This window comes from Meles meles, chromosome 2 (assembly GCF_922984935.1).
Source record: "Meles meles chromosome 2, mMelMel3.1 paternal haplotype, whole genome shotgun sequence".
Classification (NCBI taxonomy): Eukaryota; Metazoa; Chordata; class Mammalia; order Carnivora; family Mustelidae; genus Meles; species Meles meles.
In genome coordinates this window covers 90,848,290-90,868,638 of record NC_060067.1, presented here as the reverse complement: position 1 = coordinate 90,868,638, position 20,349 = coordinate 90,848,290, and the positions used below count along the sequence as shown (strand labels likewise).

Below are 20,349 nucleotides of genomic sequence, written 5' to 3'. Positions count from 1 at the left end.
TCTCTCTCTCTCTAAAATAACTAAAAATCTTTAAAAAATTGATTTTAAAACTTTTGTATATTATGTTGTGCTGCCTTATTTACACAAGTTGGAAGGATTATACCAAGAGATAACTATAGACAAGAAATAGAGAGATTTGCGGGGCGCCTGGGTGGCTCAGTGGGTTAAAGCCTCTGCCTTCCGCTCAGGTCATGGTCTCAGGGTCCTGGAATCAAGCCCCGCATCGGGCTCTCTGCTCCGCGGGGAGCCTACTTCCTCCTCTCTCTCTGCCTGCCTCTCCGCCTACTTGTGATCTCTGTCTGACAAATAAATAAATTAAAAAATAAATAAATAAATAAAAAGAAATAGAGGGATTTGCTTATTTCCAAATTAATTAATATTGCTTAATATTAATATTAAGCAATTAAGCAATATTAAATTAATATTTGCTTATTTCCAAATTAATTCCAAATTAATTAATATTGGCAGGTACAAGAAGAGAGAGAAGCGAACATTTTGAAATTGCTGATTAAAACTCAGTTTCTGACAGTAATTTCAGACTCAAAAACAAAGCAACACATTCATCACCTCTCTTATTATAAGATGATTATTTTTTTCCAGACTCTTCTGTCTGGATCTCATCACCCATACTGAAAACTGATGTGCTCCGACTTCTTGGTATTACGCCTTTGTCTCCATTCAAATATTATTTCAAATTCTAAAGTCTTGGGACACATCTGCATCCTGGGAGGGTACTTGATGTGTCCTCGGCTTGAAGTTTCTAAACTTTACATTTCTGACAGGTGTCAAGAAAACCTTATACTTACCTGAAAGTTCTCCCTTGTAGCGCAATGGGATGATGAGTTACATTCATCCTGGTTTCTCTTTTTTAATGAGTCTTTTCCTAGGACTCCATGTTCTTCCTCGAACTACTTTCCTCCCCCTCTGACATTCATGCGGTAGCTGATGCCATATCTTCAGTAGTATCTGAATAATGACAAGATGGCAATATAACTGTGCCTAAGGCCATGCACTCAATCCTGGAACCAATTATTTGCCTGTGATGGCAATCAATAGCCTTCTATTTATTTTACTTTGAAAACATATTTAAAAATATCTTTGAAAGAGGTATAAGGGTGGATATGAAAAGCCATTCTATGTAACTTTATCTCTAAATTTTGATTACTAAATTTGTTTCTCAAAGACTGAGAAGGAGGAATGTGAATGAACCGAACCAAAAATCTTATCCAAATAGCATGATCAATCCTCCCTAGGAAATGAGAATATCAATCAGCAGATACAATTTTAATAGAGTGGATGGTGATTAGGTCAGATTTTCCAGGGTAATTTTGCATATAAAAAACAGAATCTAAAATCTTAATAAAGTTAAGCTATAGGAGATCTCTCACTGCCCTTGTTCTCTCAGGCCCCTTAGAGAAAGAAATCAGAAGAAAACCTACTTTTCTCCATGCTCCATTTCATCTCCCTGCCCTCCTCTCACCCACTTTCCACCTTCAAAAAGTGACAACAAAGGTCTAAATCCCAAACTGCTGTCTATTTTTCTGGCTAAAATGCTCTGGGAAAAAAAACACAATGATGAGTGTGCCCTGATGTCTCCCAGGTCCTGTGGACAGCTACAAACAGAGGACAGCTGAGGTCTAGCCTTGGTCACTTCTCCTGGTGTTGGTGAGAAAATCTGAAGGCAAGTTCCCAGATGATTTTATCTCTATCTCACCATATCAGAGTGGGGATGGAAGTGGTTGGAGATGCTCCAAATGACCTTGTTTTTCAAGTTAGGTGCCAACTTGTTTTGTTTTGCTTTGAAACCAGCCACAGAAGAGAGACATAGAAGGATACTCTGGGTGAGTCACTGCATGCTTTCTGGAGTAAAGAAATGCTTAAAATGAAGTTCTAGGGTAAACGTTAAAATGGGAGCATAGGAATCTGGGTTGTAGTCTTGTTGGGCCTCAATTTCTTCATCTGTAAAATGAGGTAGTAGAAATAGATGATCTCTAAGAGGGGTTGGCAAAGTATTGGAAGAGATCCTGAATGGTTTTGGGTCCACCAAACCATTGAATCATGTACAAAACTAAGTGTGTTTGTGTGTGTGTGTGTTTTCGTTGAATGCATCTGGACCTCCCAATCTATTAAGAACCACTAAGCTGATTTCAAGTTGTAAAGTTCACCTAAGTGATTTTTTTTTAATTGAAGTTACCTCATTTGGCTTTCTGAGATAACAAAATCATAACTTTTTCAAAGGTACTCCGAGTAACGAAAATAAGAAATGGCTATATCCTTTCCAGCACATACCCTTTAATGCCTGCACATTTAAAAAATGCCTAGACATTGACTGTGAAGTAATTTAACCAATAAAATCATCTGCTGTAATTTTTTATATAGATTCTGGATAGTTTTAGATTTAAAAACTACAGGGTTATCATTATAATTAATGATCTTACAGCCCCAGGTTTGTGTGTGCATGAAAACCTAAAGCATTCTGTGTTTTTGAAAATAACTAAACATATTTTTTTCTTACAAGTTTGAAGTTCTCAGTTATAGGTTACACATCTATTCTTAAGAAAATCTGAAATGGCCTTTAAGAGTAAGTTGGTTTGCAATAATAAATAAGACAAAAAAAATTTATTTCCTTTAGGAAAGTGACCCACAAGTGACTCCGCCCCCTGCCAAGAATTAGTGATTTATATCCTGCTAAGTATTTTGGAATCTGGGCAATTCTACTCCTTATCTGTTTCAACTATGAGAACTTTATTTTTATTTCTCTGGTCTTCAGTTTCTTTTGCACCTGAAAAATAAAGGTTGTGACCTGAAAACTAAATGTCCTCAAAGATTTTCTTTCCTCCATGATACTGTGGCTATCCTTGGGATACAAAACGCTCTGAACTCAAAACAGCTGTCCTAGGATTTTAACAAACACAAGGTGGTGCTTCCATATTAGTGACTTTCTGGTTCTTTGTTAATTAAAAACAAGTTTCTCTTTCTCGTCTCCAGTTCACCAGAGTGCTCCTAAAAATCTAACACATTAATAAATAAGATCTTTATTTTTAATAGGTTTTTCCCTTTCTTTACGAGTGACAGAAGTTTCACAGTGTGTATTTAATTTTCCTGTAAGTTCTAAAAGGCAAATTTCACTGGGGCCATGAAAGAATTCTCAAATTTATCCAGACTACGTAGAAACCACCATCACAGCGGGCTGAAAGGTAAGAGCTTGGTTAAATTGACTTGGCTGGGTTCCCAGGGGTCCATAGGCATTAAGCAATATCTGATAGTAAGTCCATCGTCTTCAGAAGCTGCAGTAACTCTTTGATCCTCTGTCGTTCCATTTAGCACACTGCTCTATAAAAACATATTTGCGAGTAACAGGAGAAAGTCAGTTCTCCTTTCAAATGCACCCCGTTTATGGCTTAGGATGTAGCAACTCTGGAATGTTGTCAATTTTAAGTTCTCCTTCTAGGTTGATTGGCTACATGGCCACTGGGCACGTGTCTTTTTTTTTTTTTTTTTCCTTTTTTAACATTCTTTTTGGTACCGTTTCTGTTTTATATGGATGGGATCAATTTTCTTTTGATATCATAACCCAGAGGAGTTGGATGATGGATTTTTAGGGGACATGTTTTATCCTCAGGTGATCAGAGGACCTTTCAAAATGACCACCACGTACACTACCTCAGCCATGGCAATCCTCCCCGCCAGAGGAATGCTACTGATGCATGCCTGCCACATGGAGGCTGGTGTCAGTACGTGGGGGACAGTGGAGAGGTCAAGAGGTTGCATCTGTCCCCACTTGTAGTTACAGGAGCACTTTATAATTTCAGAATTATAGAATTCTACAAAAGACAATGTCTTATAATAATACCAAGTATCTTTTAATGTCATCTTACCCAAATCTGTCACCACCCAATTTATAGATGGGTAAGGGGGACAGTGGGAGTTAACAGATTTGCTAAAGTTATATAGCTCAGGTGACCACAAATTCTACACTCTTCTGAATCCTGATCTAATGTTCTCATGACAGCTCATGTATAGAACCGTGGAGAATGAAATGATCTAAAGGTGCTCTTGGAGCCGTCTTTGCTAAATGGTTTCTGTTATTATTTGCCTAAATTTTAATTATGCCCAAATTACTTTGTAAAAATTCGTGAAAAATCAAAGTATCAGACTGTTAATGTTATCAAAACAGTAGCTTCTGTTTGTCTCCTCGTTACCAAATAAAGTCCTAACTAGTGGTTGCTAGATTGCTTCAGATAGACATTAAAAATCATTATCTTGCTAATATTTAAGCAGATGGAAAATACTTGGGATATCCCAATTTTGTACTTAAAATAGATGCTTATTTTTAAAATAAATGTAATATATTTTAGGCTTTTTTGAGAATGATCTGTTGAATCCTTGTTGAGCTATAGTGTTTGACTTTGCCTATTCTTTTTTTTTTTTTTTTTGCTTATTCTTTTAAAACAAGTCTGTTGGAACTCTCTCAACAATCATGACACCTGGCTCCAAATCCGTGTCTGAAAGCAAACTGTATCTCTAATGCCACAGTAACTTTGGAGAGATGCAGCATGCTATCTTAACTATTACAACGAAGGTTGATTCTGGTGCCAAATTATATAAGGGCGCAGTTTTTGAACAAAATAGAAATTGAATACACTGTGGTAGCTGCTTGGGAAAATGAACAGTATATAATCTAATATCTTTAATTTTATGTACATGAATATAATGTATGTCAACTTTGTACATGAGATACATACAGTATTTAAACATTTTACTCAACAGATAAGAATTTACAATAGCAATATAATTGACTAGAGGGCTGTCCACTTAATTATATACTTAGATTAGATCTGTACTTTAACAGGAAAAGAATTTAATAGTTTACAATCATAGAAACACTGACATTTAAAACAAGACTTTATAAAATAATTTATATATATCCTAGCATCTATAGAGAAGAATGATTTGCATTTGTGGATGTGTGCAATGAATGGCATATTTTAAATTTTCAGGTAATAAAATAATTTAGAAGCAGTTCATGCAGTGGTCAAAGCAAGGGATGGCAGTTCCTTCCAGATGCCCTCTCTGACAGCAACGGGCAGCAGACGCACTAGGTACCACTGAGGCACACTAGAACAAGACTCCTCAACAGTTACTCCTACAAACACCAATATACACAAGTTGATATCCTTCCGTCCACAGTCCAAGGACTGGTAACCACTTCTTTCAGCCGTGGGAGTAGTCAGTTTATACTTAAAGTGATTCCATGTCTCTCCTGCAGGTCTGTGTAACAGCATCTCGCCATACGAGGTAACTAACAGAACTTCCTGGTTTTCACGACTTTACTCTGGTACTTCACCGAGTGGCCCCCGTGTCCTATGACATACACATCCAGCAGGTAAGACTTTCCGGGCAGAAGCCCCTTAATTGTTTCCGTGGTCACGGCTTTCTGTAGGTTTTGACTGTGGAAATATTTACAGAGGACTTTTTCCGATTTCTTCCTCGTGTCTGGTCCTAGGCATTGGTTTTGCTCTCTTCTCTTCTGGTCTTCGTTGTAGCTATCGTCCACTTCCTTTTTGTAGATGCAGAACTTGTTCCTCTCCTGAGTGCCCAGCCACGCCACGGTGGCCGAGGAGCAGGTGCGGAGCTTGTCGAAGGCTTTGATTCTTGTGTCTTCAGGAAGAGAGGGGAACGGCTGCTTGCTCGGCCTCGTGGTCGCCAGGATCTTCAACATCGACGCCCCTTTCTTGTGTCCTTTCAGTCGGATGACATACTTCGCTTTGGGCTTTCCTCGAAGCTGAAACTGCCGAATGCCTTCCACATTCTGAGACAGGAGAAGTTTCCCATCCCTTCTCACCTGGATCTGAATAGCGTCCAGACAGGAGTGAATAAAGAAAGTGACTTTTTGGTGAGAAGAGACCGGCGCAAAGCGTAAAAACTTGGCTCCCTTCCGTTTGACGAATACATCTGACACTTTTCCGTCTTTTAGCTCAACTGTCTTCTGTTTCGCTTCCTCCTTGGTCCTGGCGAAGGTGCCCACGTACGCCGTACTCGTGTTGCTGTTGCTGTTGGCCACGAAGACGTCGAAGTAGTACTGCGTGTCGGGCTTCAGATCCGAGACGGTGAAGATGTTCTTGTTCCCGATGCAGATTTTCTGGATGTCGACCTTGGGCCTCCAGTACACATGCCGCCCCAGTTTTGGAGCAGGCTTTGCTAGGAAGCTGCGTTCTTTACCGGGATTCTCTGAAGGAAACCCGAAATGGGCAAAGTCAAACGGGCTGAAGTCCAGACCGGGTTTTGGAGCCATCATAAAAGCGTCGTCTGCACTCAGTTTGGCTTCTACCGCACAGAGACTTTTGAAATTGTGCTCCTTGTTAATGACCACACAGTACTGAATGGGTTGTTTCAGCAAGGAGGCCGTGGGGCTCGGCTTCCAGGCCAAAGTGACTGTGGTGCGTCCCAGGGAGGTCACATCCACCCTTGGGTCATAAGGTAATTCGGGGTAAGGCTGATCAGACTCCGGGGTTGTGGTGGCGTAGACTTTGAAATGCGTGTCTTTTTCTGTTGAAAGCAGTTCCAACTGGTATAAACCAGATGGAGAACTAGAAGATATGAAATACTCCACATCATTGCCTTTGTAGGAGAATAATTCCGTGCCTTCCTCATGAACGATCTGCTGCCTCTGCTGCTCCAGAGGCTCGGGCTCACCTAGAAGACAGGAGAGAAAGACAAGCTTTGGATCAGGGTATGCACCGTGGCGTGCTGACCTTAGATTCTGTTTTTAAGACGATCTTCTTTTTGCGCTGCTTTAAAAATAATAATGTGGGGTGTCTGGGTGGCTCGGTCAGTGAAGCATCTGACGTTTGAGTTCTGCTCAGGTCATGATCTCAGGGTTGTGGGACTGAACCCCAAGTTAGGCTCCGTGCTCAGCGGAGTCTACTTGGCAGTCTCTCTTCCTCTCCCTCTGACCCTCTCCCCACTTGTTCTCGCTCTCTCTCTAAAATAAATACATCAATCAATCTTAAAAAAATTATGATGTTCCCAGTAGGTAATTGGGAAATAGAAGAAAAGAACAAGATAAAAAAATCATCCATTAATTCATGATCCCAAGGCAGTCCTTCATTAATATTTTGATTCATTGCCACTCAGTCCTTTACATGTTTTTATGCAATTGATATTATGCTTTTTCATCTTTAACACTTATTTTCATACATGTATGTTCCCAGATGAACCTCCATTTTGAATCCTGTCATCCTCACTTAAAGTTATTATTTTATAGTAAATAAAATTATTATTTTATGTTTTATTTTATAAAATAATTTATTATTTTACAATAAAATTTATAATAAATAATTTTGTAAAAAGACAATATTTTCATAAATATATAAATAATACCATTGGTCAATTTTTGACCATTTAAGATATCTTTCTATATACACACACACACATACATACATACATGTTGGCTTTTCTGAATTTAAATTTAGGCTCCAGAATTGACTGTAATTACTGAAAGTTTTAGGTCAAAGACTGTAAGCCTTTGAAAGATTAATCTCTACTATCAATCTGCTTATCAAAAAGATTTGATTGCATTTTGATTGCAATTTGATTGCATTTTGATGGCAGCTATTTCACTAGTTTTATTCTTTTTACCAGGACTGGACAGTCTCTCATTAAAACATAGAATATGAAGCACCAGTAAGAGGATCTAATTTTCAGTGTAAAGAACAAATGCCTAGGAATAATAGGAGGAAAGGATTGAAACAAAACTAATTTTTTTCTATCTTTTTATTCTTAATATCAGATACCACATAGACACCAGATAAGCTTAGACACCAGGACCTGGTGAAGGATTGGGTAGCTAGTGTGGGAATGCACCCTTTTCAGCTTATTACTGCAAATCGAGTGAGGGATGTAGAATTTCACAGTCCCAAACCAGAAGATGAACGATCTCATGCTGTTATTTATTCTGTATCTCCCATGATGACATACTTTCCTGGTTACAACTCTCTGTCATCTCATCGCTATGAGCAGCACATCTAGCTTGCATCCTTTGTGTGGCACCAGTCACGAAGACTTCATCTTTAAGCTGTGATGCCTTCACCCCTTGAAGGAAGCAGGTCACCCCAGAGCCTCATATGGATTCTTCTCATTTCCCTGTATCTTGGTATTTGCTTTCCACAATCTGTATCTTCTTTAAATGCCTAACATACCCCTCCTACTGACTTTCTTGTCATCCTGGCCTTTCAATGGCGCTCAAAGCCTTTTTACTCCTCTTTTTGGTGCCACCCTTTACTCCCCAGAGATCTTGGCTGCATACCAGAATCACCTAGGAGGAGATTTTAATAGTCCCAATGTCCAGATCACACTCCAGGACAACTAAATAAGAACATTTAAGGGTGGGATCCAGGCATCAGTAGGTTTTAAAGCCCCCAGTGCTGATTCCAATCTTTGGGTGAGATTTCAAACCACAGCTAGAAAAGCTAGTCCAAACCTTTCCATTTTCCTCACCCCTTCAGGCTCCGAGTCTGTCTCTCTTAACTGTCAAATGGTTTTGACAGTGTCAAGATCACTGTCCTTCAGTGCCATCCCCACTGCAAAATCTCCAGTGTCTTCCCCTATGCATCCACACTGCTTTTTCTTACAGACAGAAGGCTGTCTATGTCATGGGTCTTTTAGTTATCCATTCAGGGGTCAGGGGCCAGATTTAACATGCTGCTTACCCGAGCCTTCCCCGCTTGTATCCTCTGGCAGCTCTTGGAGACTCAGTTTCCATTCTAAAGGTGCATCACAGGGAGTCACTGTGACTGATAATGGAGTATTGTCTTCTTCAACCACAAAGAAATACCTGTGGGGAAGTGGACCAATTGAGACTGAGATCATTGGTTCTAGGACTTAATCAAGAGTCACTGGAAAAATCACTGGTTTTCTTTTTATTCACTTAACAGACCTACTCTGACCCCTTATGGAAAATACCACCTTCCTACCCATGAAGCTCTTTTTCACACTTCTTCATTTGTCTTCAAAGCACTTATCACTACCTGACATATTACATATTTCTTTGTTTACCTTTCTATTTTTCCATTCCTCTAACCAGAATGAAAGATGTAAGAGGGCCGGGCATTTGGTTCATTGATGAAGACTTAGAGACTAAAATAATTCCCAATAAATATTTGTTGAATGAACTGATGAGTAAATTTAGACTTCAGCTTTTTGGGGGAAAAGTCCTTAATTGTTTGCAGAGTCTAAAACTTCCTCAGTGGTGGGGCCCCTGCCTACCTCACTGGCCTTTCATCTTCTGTGCTTGAACCACATGGGGCTCTCATAGTTTCCTAGATTCCGCCTTATATTAGAACCTCTGGGATGTTGTTTCATATGCCTGAAATGCACCCCTTTGCCCTTACTCATGTCACCTCTGAATTCAGGGCTGCCATTTCTGACTCCGAATTCTGGGTCAGGTTCTCGTGTACTCTCAGTGTCCTGTACTTTTCACCTGGGGTGCTTATTGAAATTTGTGACTATATATATGTATTATTTGATTGTCATTTTCTCAACAAAGGCCCACTTAGGGTTCATTTGCCATGTCATTGTAATCCCAGCATTTAGTACTGATTTCTACATGTAGTAAGTACTTGGTAAATATTTTTGAATGATCAATTATGAAATTAATGAATAGAACCCAAGAATCCTAACACCAATCCTATTGTTCCAGCTCCAGGAACCTTACACCTCAAGTCTGTTTCTACCTAAAGATACCGAATCTGAATGGCACTATCAGTACTTTCCCCCTCACCATTCAAATATGGATTAAAAGAAGGAGGGTGGGGGTCAGGCAGTAGGAGGACAAGACTCTATAAAAGTAAAAACAACTTGTTCATAAAATAATAAAGTTAGATGTCATCTAGACAAAATAACTGTACTATTTACTGGGTGGGAAGGTATATGCATCATAAGCATCTTTCAAGACAGGTGTCAGATGCTTAATTTTCCAATTCAGTCTACTTTTGGAGAGTAGAGTTTTGTTCCTTTGGCCAGGTTGCATTGGGTATATTAACAATACACACACAACTGAACCCATCTCTGTTACAAAGAAATAGGTACAACAAAATATTCTGTTTGGCATCATGTAAGTAAAAAAGTGTTCAAAACTTCTAGGGTTCCATTTTTATGTTGGTAGCAGAGCCAACTGCTGAAGCAGAAATCAATGTGTCAGTTCATCTACTACCTTCTGTTCTCCTTTCAAACAAGGAAGTAGCTTATTTCCCAGAGTAACTGTGTCTTACTGACTTACATACAGGCCACAGGAAACCAATGACAAAACAATTCTTGCATTCCACAAGGTACTCATTATACATATAAAACAGCAGGGAGTCCCTCTAACTCAGTGTTTTCATATGGAAGCACTTACGATTAGGGATAAAAGATAATCTGAATAAACTTTAACAATTTGACAAACATTTGTTGGCTACCATACCCAGAGTATGGAAGAGAACAGCAATCAGAGATAATAGGGCATGATCTATGTGCTCCAGATTATTTACTGGCTGGTGAGGCAGACAGAAATGCAATGAACAACTAAGAAAACATGGCCCCAAATTATAATGCCAAAGCTGAGGGATAAACAGTCCACGAACCATTTAGCTTTTGGAATTTATGTGTAAACATAAGAATAATTAATGAAAAAAGCTATCCGCTGTTGCTAAATTTTATCTGGAATTTCACCATTAGTTGTAATATCAACAATGTCTATGAGTGCCTCCCACTGCGTATTTCACTCCTAGAAATGATGTTTCTATTGTTGCTGTAACTCTCAACTCAACGTGAGGTAACATTTCATCCCAATGTAGGTATCAAAGCCCCTGATCATTATTTGTGGGGAGAAAAAAGTCAAGTCAAGAAAGAATAAACAAGTATGCATCATTTTTTAAGGTCAAAATATTTAGAACCATTATGTGAGTCCAGTTTGCTCATGGAGTAAAGGTAAATAAACTGTGATAGTTTTTACTACAGTTTGGTTTAATATTCTCAGAACCTAAGAATATTGTTCAAAGAAATATTATCTTTTTTTTAATTTTTTTAATTTAAGTAGGCTCCACACTCAGCATGGAGTCCAGTATAGGGTTAGAGCTCACAACCTTAAGACCAAGAGCTGAGCTGATATCAGGAGTCAGATGCTTAACCAACTGAGCCACTCAGGCACCCCAGAAATATTATCTTTATAATACAATGTAAACCCTTGAGGAATCATGTATTCATTTAATTTCATATTTTAGCTATTTAAGCTCTTTTTATTGAGATACAACTGAAATATATTAATTTCAAATGAACAAAGTTATGATTTATGTATACACTGTGAAATGATCATCACAGTGAATTTACTTCCCCTTATAACCATAAAAAGTTACATAATATGCAATATAATATTACTGACTGTAGTCACCATGCTGTACATTACATCCCCTCATTTTCTTTCGATTGATACTCAGAAGTGGAATTGCTGAAATTAGATTTTTGAGGGCCCAATTACTGTTTTCCGTAATGGTTGTACCAATTTGCATTTCCATCAACACTGCAGGAGGATTCCTGTTTCTCCGCATTCTTGCCATATTTGTTATCTCTTGTCTTTTTGATAATAGTCATTCTGATGGGTGTGAGGTGGCATCTCATTATGGTTTTGATTTGCATTTGCCTAATGATGAGTGATGTTGAGCATCTTTTCATGCACCTCTTGGCCATATGTATGTCTTCTTTGGAAAAGGTCTATTCATATCCTCTGCCCATTTTTAAAGCAGGTTAGTTGAGTTTTTAAGTTGTATGCATTTTTTATATAATTTGGATTTTAACCCCTTATTAGATGTATGATTTGCAAATATCTTCTCCCATTCAGTAGGTTGCGTTTTATTTTGTTAATGATTTCCTTCACTATGCAAAAATTTTTTGGCTTAATGTAGTCTCACTTGTTTATTTTTGCTTTTGTTGCCTTTGCCTTTGGAGACAGATTCAAAACCAATCAACCAACCAACCCACCCACCCAAACAAACCGAGAAAAAAAAGAACCCAGAACACTGCTAAGACCAATATCAAGGAGCTTACTGCCTGTGTTTGGTTTAGTGGTCTGGTTTCATTCTTGGGCATATGGCTGTCCAGTTTTCCCAACAACATTGTTTTAAACAAATTGTCCTTTTTCCATTGTATATTCTTGGCTCCTTTGTCATGAATTAATTGACCACGTGTTCATGGTTTATTTCCAGGCTGTCTTTTCTGCTCCATGGATTCATGTATCTGCTTTTATGCCAATACCATACTGTTTTGATTACTATACCTTTGTAGTACAGTTCGAAATCAGGAAACATAGTATCTCTAGCTTTGTCCTTCTTTCCCAAGATTGCTTTGGTTTTCAGGGATTTTGTGCATCCAGACAAATTTTAGAATTATTTGTTCTAGTTCTGTGAAAAATGTCGTTGGAGTTTTGATAGGGAGTTCATGGAATCTATAGTTTGCTTTGGGTAGTATGGACATTTTGACAATATTAATTCTTCCAATTCATGAACACAGAGTATCTTTCCATTTATTTGTGTCTTCTTCACTTTCTTTCATCAATGTCAGTTTTTGGTATACAGGTCTTCTACCTCCTTGGTTAAATTTATTCCTAGGTATTCTGTTCTTTTTGATGCAATTGTAAACAGGATCATTTTCATTAATTTCTCTTTCTGGTAGTTTATTATCGGTGTATTAAAAAAAAACAATAGATTTTTGTATATTGATTTCTGTATCCTGCAAATTTAATAAATTTTTTTTATTAGTTACAACAGTTTTTTGGTGGAAGCTTCAGGGTTTTCTATATATAAAATGATGTTGCTTGCAAACAGTGACAGTTTTACTTCTATCTTTCCAATCTGAACACCTTGTATATCATTTTCTTTCTAATTGGTTGGGCTAGGACTCTCAATACTATGTCACTTATCAGTGGCAAGTGTGGCTATCCTTGTCTTGTCCTTGATCCTAGAGGATAAGCTTTCTTCTTTTCACCATTGAGTGTCATATTAGCTATAGGCTTGTCATATATGGCCTTTATCATGTGGGGATACATTCCCTCTATACCTGCTTTGTGGAAAGTTTTTATCATAAATAGGTGTTGAATTTACCAAATGCTTTTTCTGCATCTATTGCGATGATTGTATGATTTTTATCCTTCATTTGGTTAATGTGCTATCATATTTATTGATTCGTGGATCTTGAATCATCCTTGCATCCCTCAAATAAATCCATCCTTGCATCCCTCAAATAAATCCTCAAATAAATGGTGGTGTATGATCTTTTTAATGTATTATTTGAATTTGGTCTGCTAATATTTTGTTGAGAGGTTTTGCATCTATGCTCATTAGGGATATTGGCCTGTAAATTTTTGGTTGTTTGTTTGTTTGTGGTGTCCTTATATCTAGTTTCAGTGTCAGTGTAGTGTTGGGCTCATAAAATGAGGCCACAGTTTTCTGAAATATTTTGAGGAGGATAGGTATTAGATCTTCTTTGAATATTTAGTAGAATTCACTAGTGAAGCCACCTGGTCCTGGACTTTTGTTTGTTGGGACTAGCAATCTTCCTGTTAGTAACTGGTCTATTCATATTTTCTATTTCCTCATGATTCAGTCTTTTTTTTTTTTTTTTTTTAAAGATTTTTATTTATTTATTTGACAGAGAGAGAGATCACAAGTAGGCAGAGAGGAAGGCAGAGAGAGAGGAGGAAGCAGGCTCCCTGCGGAGCAGAGAGCCCGATGCGGGGCTCGATCCCAGGACCCTGAGATCATGACCTGAGCCGAAGGCAGCGGCTTAATCCACTGAGCCACCCAGGCGCCCCCTCATGATTCAGTCTTAAAGAGTATATGTTTCTGGGGATTTATCCACTTTTTTCCTGGTTTGTCCAATTTATTAGCATATAATTCTTCATATTAATCTCATAGTAGGTCCTTTGTATCTTTTTGATATCAATTATAACTTACTCTCATTTATTTCTGATTTTGAGTCCTCTCTTTTTTTCTTAGTGAGTGGAGCTAAAAGTTTATCAATTCTGTTTATCTTTTCAAAGAAGAAGCTCAGTTTCATTGACTTTTTCCTATTGTCTCTTTAGTCTCTATCTTATTGATTTCCACTTTGATGTTTATTATTTTCTTCCTTATTTTAACTTTGGTATTCATTTATTCCTATTTTCCTAGGTCCTTTAGGTATAAAATTTAAATTATTTGAGATTTTTCTGATTTCTTGAGCCAGTCCTATATCACTAAAAACTTCCCTCTTACAACTGCTTTTGCTGTGTCCCATAAATTTTGGTGTGTGACTTTCACATTTTCATTTGTCTCAAGGTATTTTTTTATTTTTTCATTTACCTATTGGTTGTTCAGTAGCATGTTTTTAAATCTCTACATATTTGTGATTGATTTCTGGTTTCATACAATTATGTTCTAAAAGATGTTTGGTGTAATTTCAATCTTCTTAAATTTATTGAGAATTTTTTGTGTCCTAACATATGATCAATCCTGGAGAATGTTCTGTGTGCACTTGAGAAAAATGTATATTCTGCTGCTTATGGGTGGAATGTTCTGTATATATCTAGTAAATGGTCTAATGTTTCATTTAAGGCCATGTTTCCACATTGATATTAATATTCTGTCTGGATGAGGCATCCATTGATGAATATGGGGTACTAAGTCCCCCTACTATAGTTGTATTGCTCTCAATTTCTCCCTTTAGGTCTGTTAATATTTGTTTATATGTTTAGGTGCTCCTAATCTATATTGGGTATATAAATACATACAAATGTTAACAAAATTAAAAATATATATATTTATAAATGTTTTATCTTCTCGCTGGGTTGACCCCTGAATCATTAGGTAATGCCTTTGTTTTTATTATAGTCTTTTGTTTTAAAGTCTATTTTGTCTGATATAATAGCTACCTCAACTTTTTTTGGTTTCTATTTGCATGGAATATCTTTTCCCAGCCCTTTTATTTTCAAACTGTGTGTGTCCTTACATCTAAAGTGAATCTCTTGTCAGGGAGCATATGGAATTAAATCCATTCAGCCACTCCATGCCTTTTGATTGGAGAATTTAGTCCATTTATGTTTAAATTATAGGTAGGTGTATACTGCCACTGCCATTTTGTTAATCATTTTCTGGCTCTTTTTATCATTCCCTTCTGTTCTTTCTCTTTCTGTTGCTTTCTTCCCTTGTGGTTTGATGACTTTCTTTAGTGTTATGTTTAGATTCCATTCTCATTATCTTTTTGTATATGCCATAGGTTTTTGCTTTGTTGTCACCATGAGACTTACAAATATAAGCCTATATATATATATATATACCAGTCTATTTTAAATTGGTAACAAGTTAAATATGAACACATTCTGAAACCTTACATTTTTACTTCCCAGTTGCACATTTTATACTTTTAGTGTCACATTTTACATCATTTTGTGTATATACTCCAGCTAATTGTTGTAGTTTTAGTTATTTTTTTTACTACTTTTGCCTTTTAATCTTAATGCTAACCTTATAAGTGATTAGTTCACTACCTTTAATATATATTTACATTTACCAGGGAAATTTTTACTTTCATATGTTTTCTTGGTATTGGTTAGTGCCCTTTCTTTTCATCTTAAGACTTTTTTTTAACATTTCTGACAAGGCTGGTTTAGTGGTGGTGAACTCCTTTAGTTTTTGTTTGTCTGGAAAACTCTTCATCTTTCTTTAATTCTGAAAATCTTGCTAGGTGAGAGGTCATGGTTGGAAGTTTTTTTTTGCTTTCAGCACTTTGGCCTGCAAAATTTCTGCTGAAAAATCTGCTGATCATCTTGTGGAGGTTCCCTTATTTGTAACAAGTTTTCCTCTTGGTTATAAGATTTTCTATTTATCTTTCAATTTTGACATTTTAATGTAATATATCTTAGTGTGGATCTCTTTAGGTTCATCTTATTTTGAACTCTAGGCTTCCTGAACATGGATATATGTTTTATCCTCCAGGTTAGGGTCTCTTTCTGGGACCTCTAATATGCAAATGTTGTTCCACCTGATGTTGTCTTATAGGTTTTTAAAATGATCTTCATTTTTTCATATTATTTTTTCTTTTTTCTGCTATGTTTGGGTGAGTTGCACTGACCTGTCTTCTGGGTTACTGATCCTTTCTTGTGCTTCATCTAATTTGTTGATGAACCCCTATAATGTATATTTCAGTTTGGTTACTGTATTTTTAAGATCTATGACTTCTGTCAGGTAATGCTTTCTTATATTTTCTGTCTCTTTGTTGAAATTCCCTCTGTGTTCACCTATTCTTCCCCCAAGATTGCTGAGCATCTTTATGACCACTACATTGAACTCTTTATCAGGTAAATTACTTATCTTTGTTTCATTAAGGTTTTTTAGTTTTTGTTTTTTTCCTCCCTGGAGTTTCATCTTGTTCTTCATTTAGAATATATTCCTTTGTTTGTTTTCATTTTGTTCAACTCTCTGTGTTGGTTTCTATGCATTAGGTGAAAGAACTATCTCTCCCAGTCTTGAAGGACTGATTACAGGAAGCCTGGGGGGATAGCTTGCCAAGAACTGTCTCCCTGATTATTTCAATCCTGAGGGCTCAGAAACATAACCACCCTGGTCATCAGAGCCAGGAATTCAAAGGGCATCCCTTGTGTGGCCTATGCATATATGCTGGCTTTGGTTGGGCTATGGGGGTGTGCCAGGCTGGGGCAAGCCCACCTGTCAGGTTTAGCAGGTTGGGCCCTAGGAAAACCTAGATGTGGGCAAGCAGTGCTAATAAGGTAGAGGGAAAATGCAAAAATGATACTTGCTAGCCCCTCCATGCCTTCAAAGAGTTCTAAGAGACCCCTACCTTTCTAGCAGACACTTTAAGATTAGCCAGTGAATCTCTTTTGTATGTAGTCTAGGCATTTTTCAACTTTTTGTGTTTGCACTGGGTCCTGGGGTAAGGAAGTCTGTACATATGCCCTTTAAGAGCAGAGTCTTAAGGAGTACCTGGGTGGCTCAGTTGGTTGAGTGTCCAACTCTTGGTTTTGGCTCAGTTCATGATCTCAGGTTGTAAGACAGAGCCCTGTGTTGGGCTCACACTCAATGGGGAGTCTGCATGAGATTCTTTCCCTCTGCCCCACCCCCACTCTCTTGCTCTCTCTAAAATAATAAATAAATCTTTTAGAACAAAAAGAGTGAAGTCTTATTTTCTCAAAGTCTTTTGGTTCTCCCAGGCATAAGCCAGATGTTTTGGGGGCCTGTCTCTTTGGTATAGGTCCCAAGGGTTGGGGTGCCCGATGTGGGGCTGAAACTCCTTTCTCCTCAGGGATGTGCTTTGTATTTGTCAGAGTCTTCCTGTTTGTGAATTGCCACACTAAGTTTAGGGTTCTTTGGCAAGATCATGCCTCTGCCTCTCCTATCCATCTCTATGTGGCCTTTTTATCCTTTGTGTGGAGGAACTGTTTAGTTTTCATGTCTACTTCAGAGAGAACTGTTCTATAAGGAGCTGTAGTTTTGCTGTGTCAATGGGCAGAGGTGAGCTCAGGGTCTTTGTATGCTCCTGTTTTGAACCCTGTTCTTGATTAATTTCATCTTAATCCTACAGAATCCTTCTTAGAAATTTCCTGCTATCCCAAAGATAAGAAAATAACCATTCTGAAATGTAAGAACTGCAAAAACTGCTCTCTCCATCCCAAAAGAGATCACAGTCAGCAAGGATCAAACAACCTCTACTTAATGATTAGCAATTACACTGTCATTTTCTTTTCTTAGAGGAAAACAAGCAACACTATTCAGAGATTGACTGTCAATTATCTAACCTAAGTCTAAATGTTTACTATGCTTTTTAGCATTCTTTATGAATTTATTGATAAGGAAAGTACTGCAGAGAGAATACCTTTTGGGTGTGTCTCTAAAGAGGTAACTGCTAATTTCAGCTCCATCTGGAATTACTGATGAATCATGAAAAAATGCCTTGTCCCGGATCTGCATCTGAAAAAGTTCCTCATCTCGAGTGGGTAACTTCTGAGTCCTTGAGCTGAGTGGTAATAGCAGCCACAGCAGACACCAGTGGAGAGGCACCATCCTGGGGCAACAGAAATGATTGCTTACATTAGTTCTGCAGGTAGATGCTTGGGCAAGTTGCAGACTTTCTAGAGGGTTAAGAATATTTTAGCTTTGACAGAAAGTTAGAGTTGTAGTATGTATTTTGGATACATACATAATCTTGAAGACAAATTTCCTGTTTTGTTTTGTTTTGTTCCCAAAGTATTTCATGACGTTGATAACAAATTCACTAGCATTTCAGATATTAAAAAGATTTTGAAATGAATGGACTCTTGGTGCTTTAACTTCTCTGGATATTCAGAGAGAAAATCCCCACTTCAATATGGCAGAAGCCAATATGGTTCTTGTAGAAATGTGTATACGAATGTCTCAAAAATTAAACCATAGCATAAAGAGACACACAGATTCACTGAGAGCCAGAAAATTACCATTGCAAAATGACTTTTATGTTTCCTTGAGACTTGACTAAGGATTATACATGTATAGTATCATTTTTGTTTCCAAGATCAGATTTTCATAAATTAGAAGGTTTTAGAGATGATAAAGTTAATTTTGTTATAGGTTAAGCAATTTGTCCAAAATCACAAGATAGATTATTTGCTTATGTCTAGTTATCATTCATTACTAGACTCTTAAACAGAACATTTAAATGTAAACCTTAGCCATATTAGAAGTGGGCTTGGATCCCCACTCTTGGATCAAGTGAGACCATTGGAAAGTTGTAGAGTTAAGTTATTTGTCTTAACCTCCATCACAGATATATATTTACTACTCCAGCAGAGTATTTTCATTGAATTACATTTTGCCATTCAAACTGACTTTCATCAAAGATCCTATAGATAATTATGGATCACTCTCTAGTGCATGTTGCTGTGGGAATATTGTCAGGGACACCATCTTCTACATGACTCAATGTCCCTAACAGGAAACCTCAGGTAGGCAAGTTCTTTTGATGTCAAGTACTGGTGAAAGGTCTTGCTTCCTCTGAGGGTTTTCCCTTATCTCTCTGGCAACGTACATCAGGGATTTCAAGCATTAGGGGAACAGTGTGTTTATACTTAAGTACTTTAAAGAGTGAGAAAGTCGAATGAAAATATCTGCAATAATTTGAAATGAAGTGAAAGCCAGTTTTATTTCTAAAGAGTCATTACTACAGCTCTGAGATCACCTCTACTTAAGCCATCATTTGACTTTGATTTTATCTTTCTTGGAGTGCTATCAAAAGTAGATTCATACAACTAAAAATATTTTTTGAAGGGTATAAACTTTTCTTTTTTATGATAATATGAGAAGGAATTTTCTCACACTGAGCTTACCCAAAAAGTAAATATAACTTCCTTTTTCAAAAAGGGGTGTTTTTTTTTGCCATGTGTTTTGCAGTTTTCCATATACGATATCTGCAGTAATTGAGAGTTACTATGTGCAAAACAAGGGGTTAAATTCACCAGCTGCATTATTGCATTTAATCCTCACAAAAACCTTGTGAAGGAGGTACTATTCTCATGGAAGAGTAAATCTCCTTTTACATAAGCAGAGAAAGGTTATAAATCCAGGTGGCTCTGACTGCAGAGGCCAAACATTTGTCCTCTGTAATATCTCTCAAGAAAGCCATCGTAATTTCTTATAAGAGGCTCTAATTCTCAATTGCATTGTAATTGAGTGAGAACTTGACTGAGAACTAAGAAATCTGACTTTTTTAGTTGCAGCACAAACTAGATCTGTATCTAAGGCAATGCACTTAACCACTCCAGGTGGACCTCAGTTTTCTCAAGGGTTAAGGTGATAATCTCTAAAAACAAATGATGATTCTGAGACTGACTCCTCAATTCCTCCTCCCAACTAGCTAGCAATTGAGGAATAAGACCAGGCCTTCTTCAGTTTCATTAAGTAATCTAAACTTCAGATATCCAGATAATAGAATAGAATCCAAGCAAAGTTGGGCATGGAAATCAGGAGCTCATGTTAGTTACTAATAGCAGATGAAACTTATAACTACGAAAGACGGCGAGATGGATCAAAATCAAAACTCAGCGAACCCATTTGAAACAAATATGGACATGGTTAACTAAATGGAATGAGACCTTTCCTCACAACCCTTAATCCCTCCCCTCTGATGCCCTTCCTCCTGTAGCTAACAGAAGTGAGTAATCCGATATGCTAGAATTTGCTCAGGTGTCCCTGTTAAGAAATAATTATTATTTCAGCATAATGGAATATATCCAGTTAACTCTGTAGCAGCTTCCCCAAAACTTTACCTCCTGGGAGCAGAAGAAGCCAGACAGTA

General features: G+C 37.5%; 1 protein-coding gene across 1 annotated transcript in view; it reads right to left on the bottom strand.

Annotated features, from left to right (window-relative positions):
- Nucleotides 1-4,666: 4,666 nt before the first annotated feature.
- The window catches only part of NDNF (neuron derived neurotrophic factor), a 40,777-nt gene continuing 25,094 nt past the window's right edge, over nt 4,667-20,349 (bottom strand). Inside the window, exons 2-4 of the mRNA XM_045986563.1 lie at nt 17,896-18,084; nt 8,712-8,836; nt 4,667-6,696 (exon numbers count right to left, since the gene is read on the bottom strand). Coding sequence (XP_045842519.1) covers nt 5,303-6,696; nt 8,712-8,836; nt 17,896-18,083 — 1,707 coding nt within the window. The 5' untranslated portion in view covers nt 18,084 and the 3' untranslated portion in view covers nt 4,667-5,302. The remainder of the gene's footprint in view (nt 6,697-8,711; nt 8,837-17,895; nt 18,085-20,349) is intronic.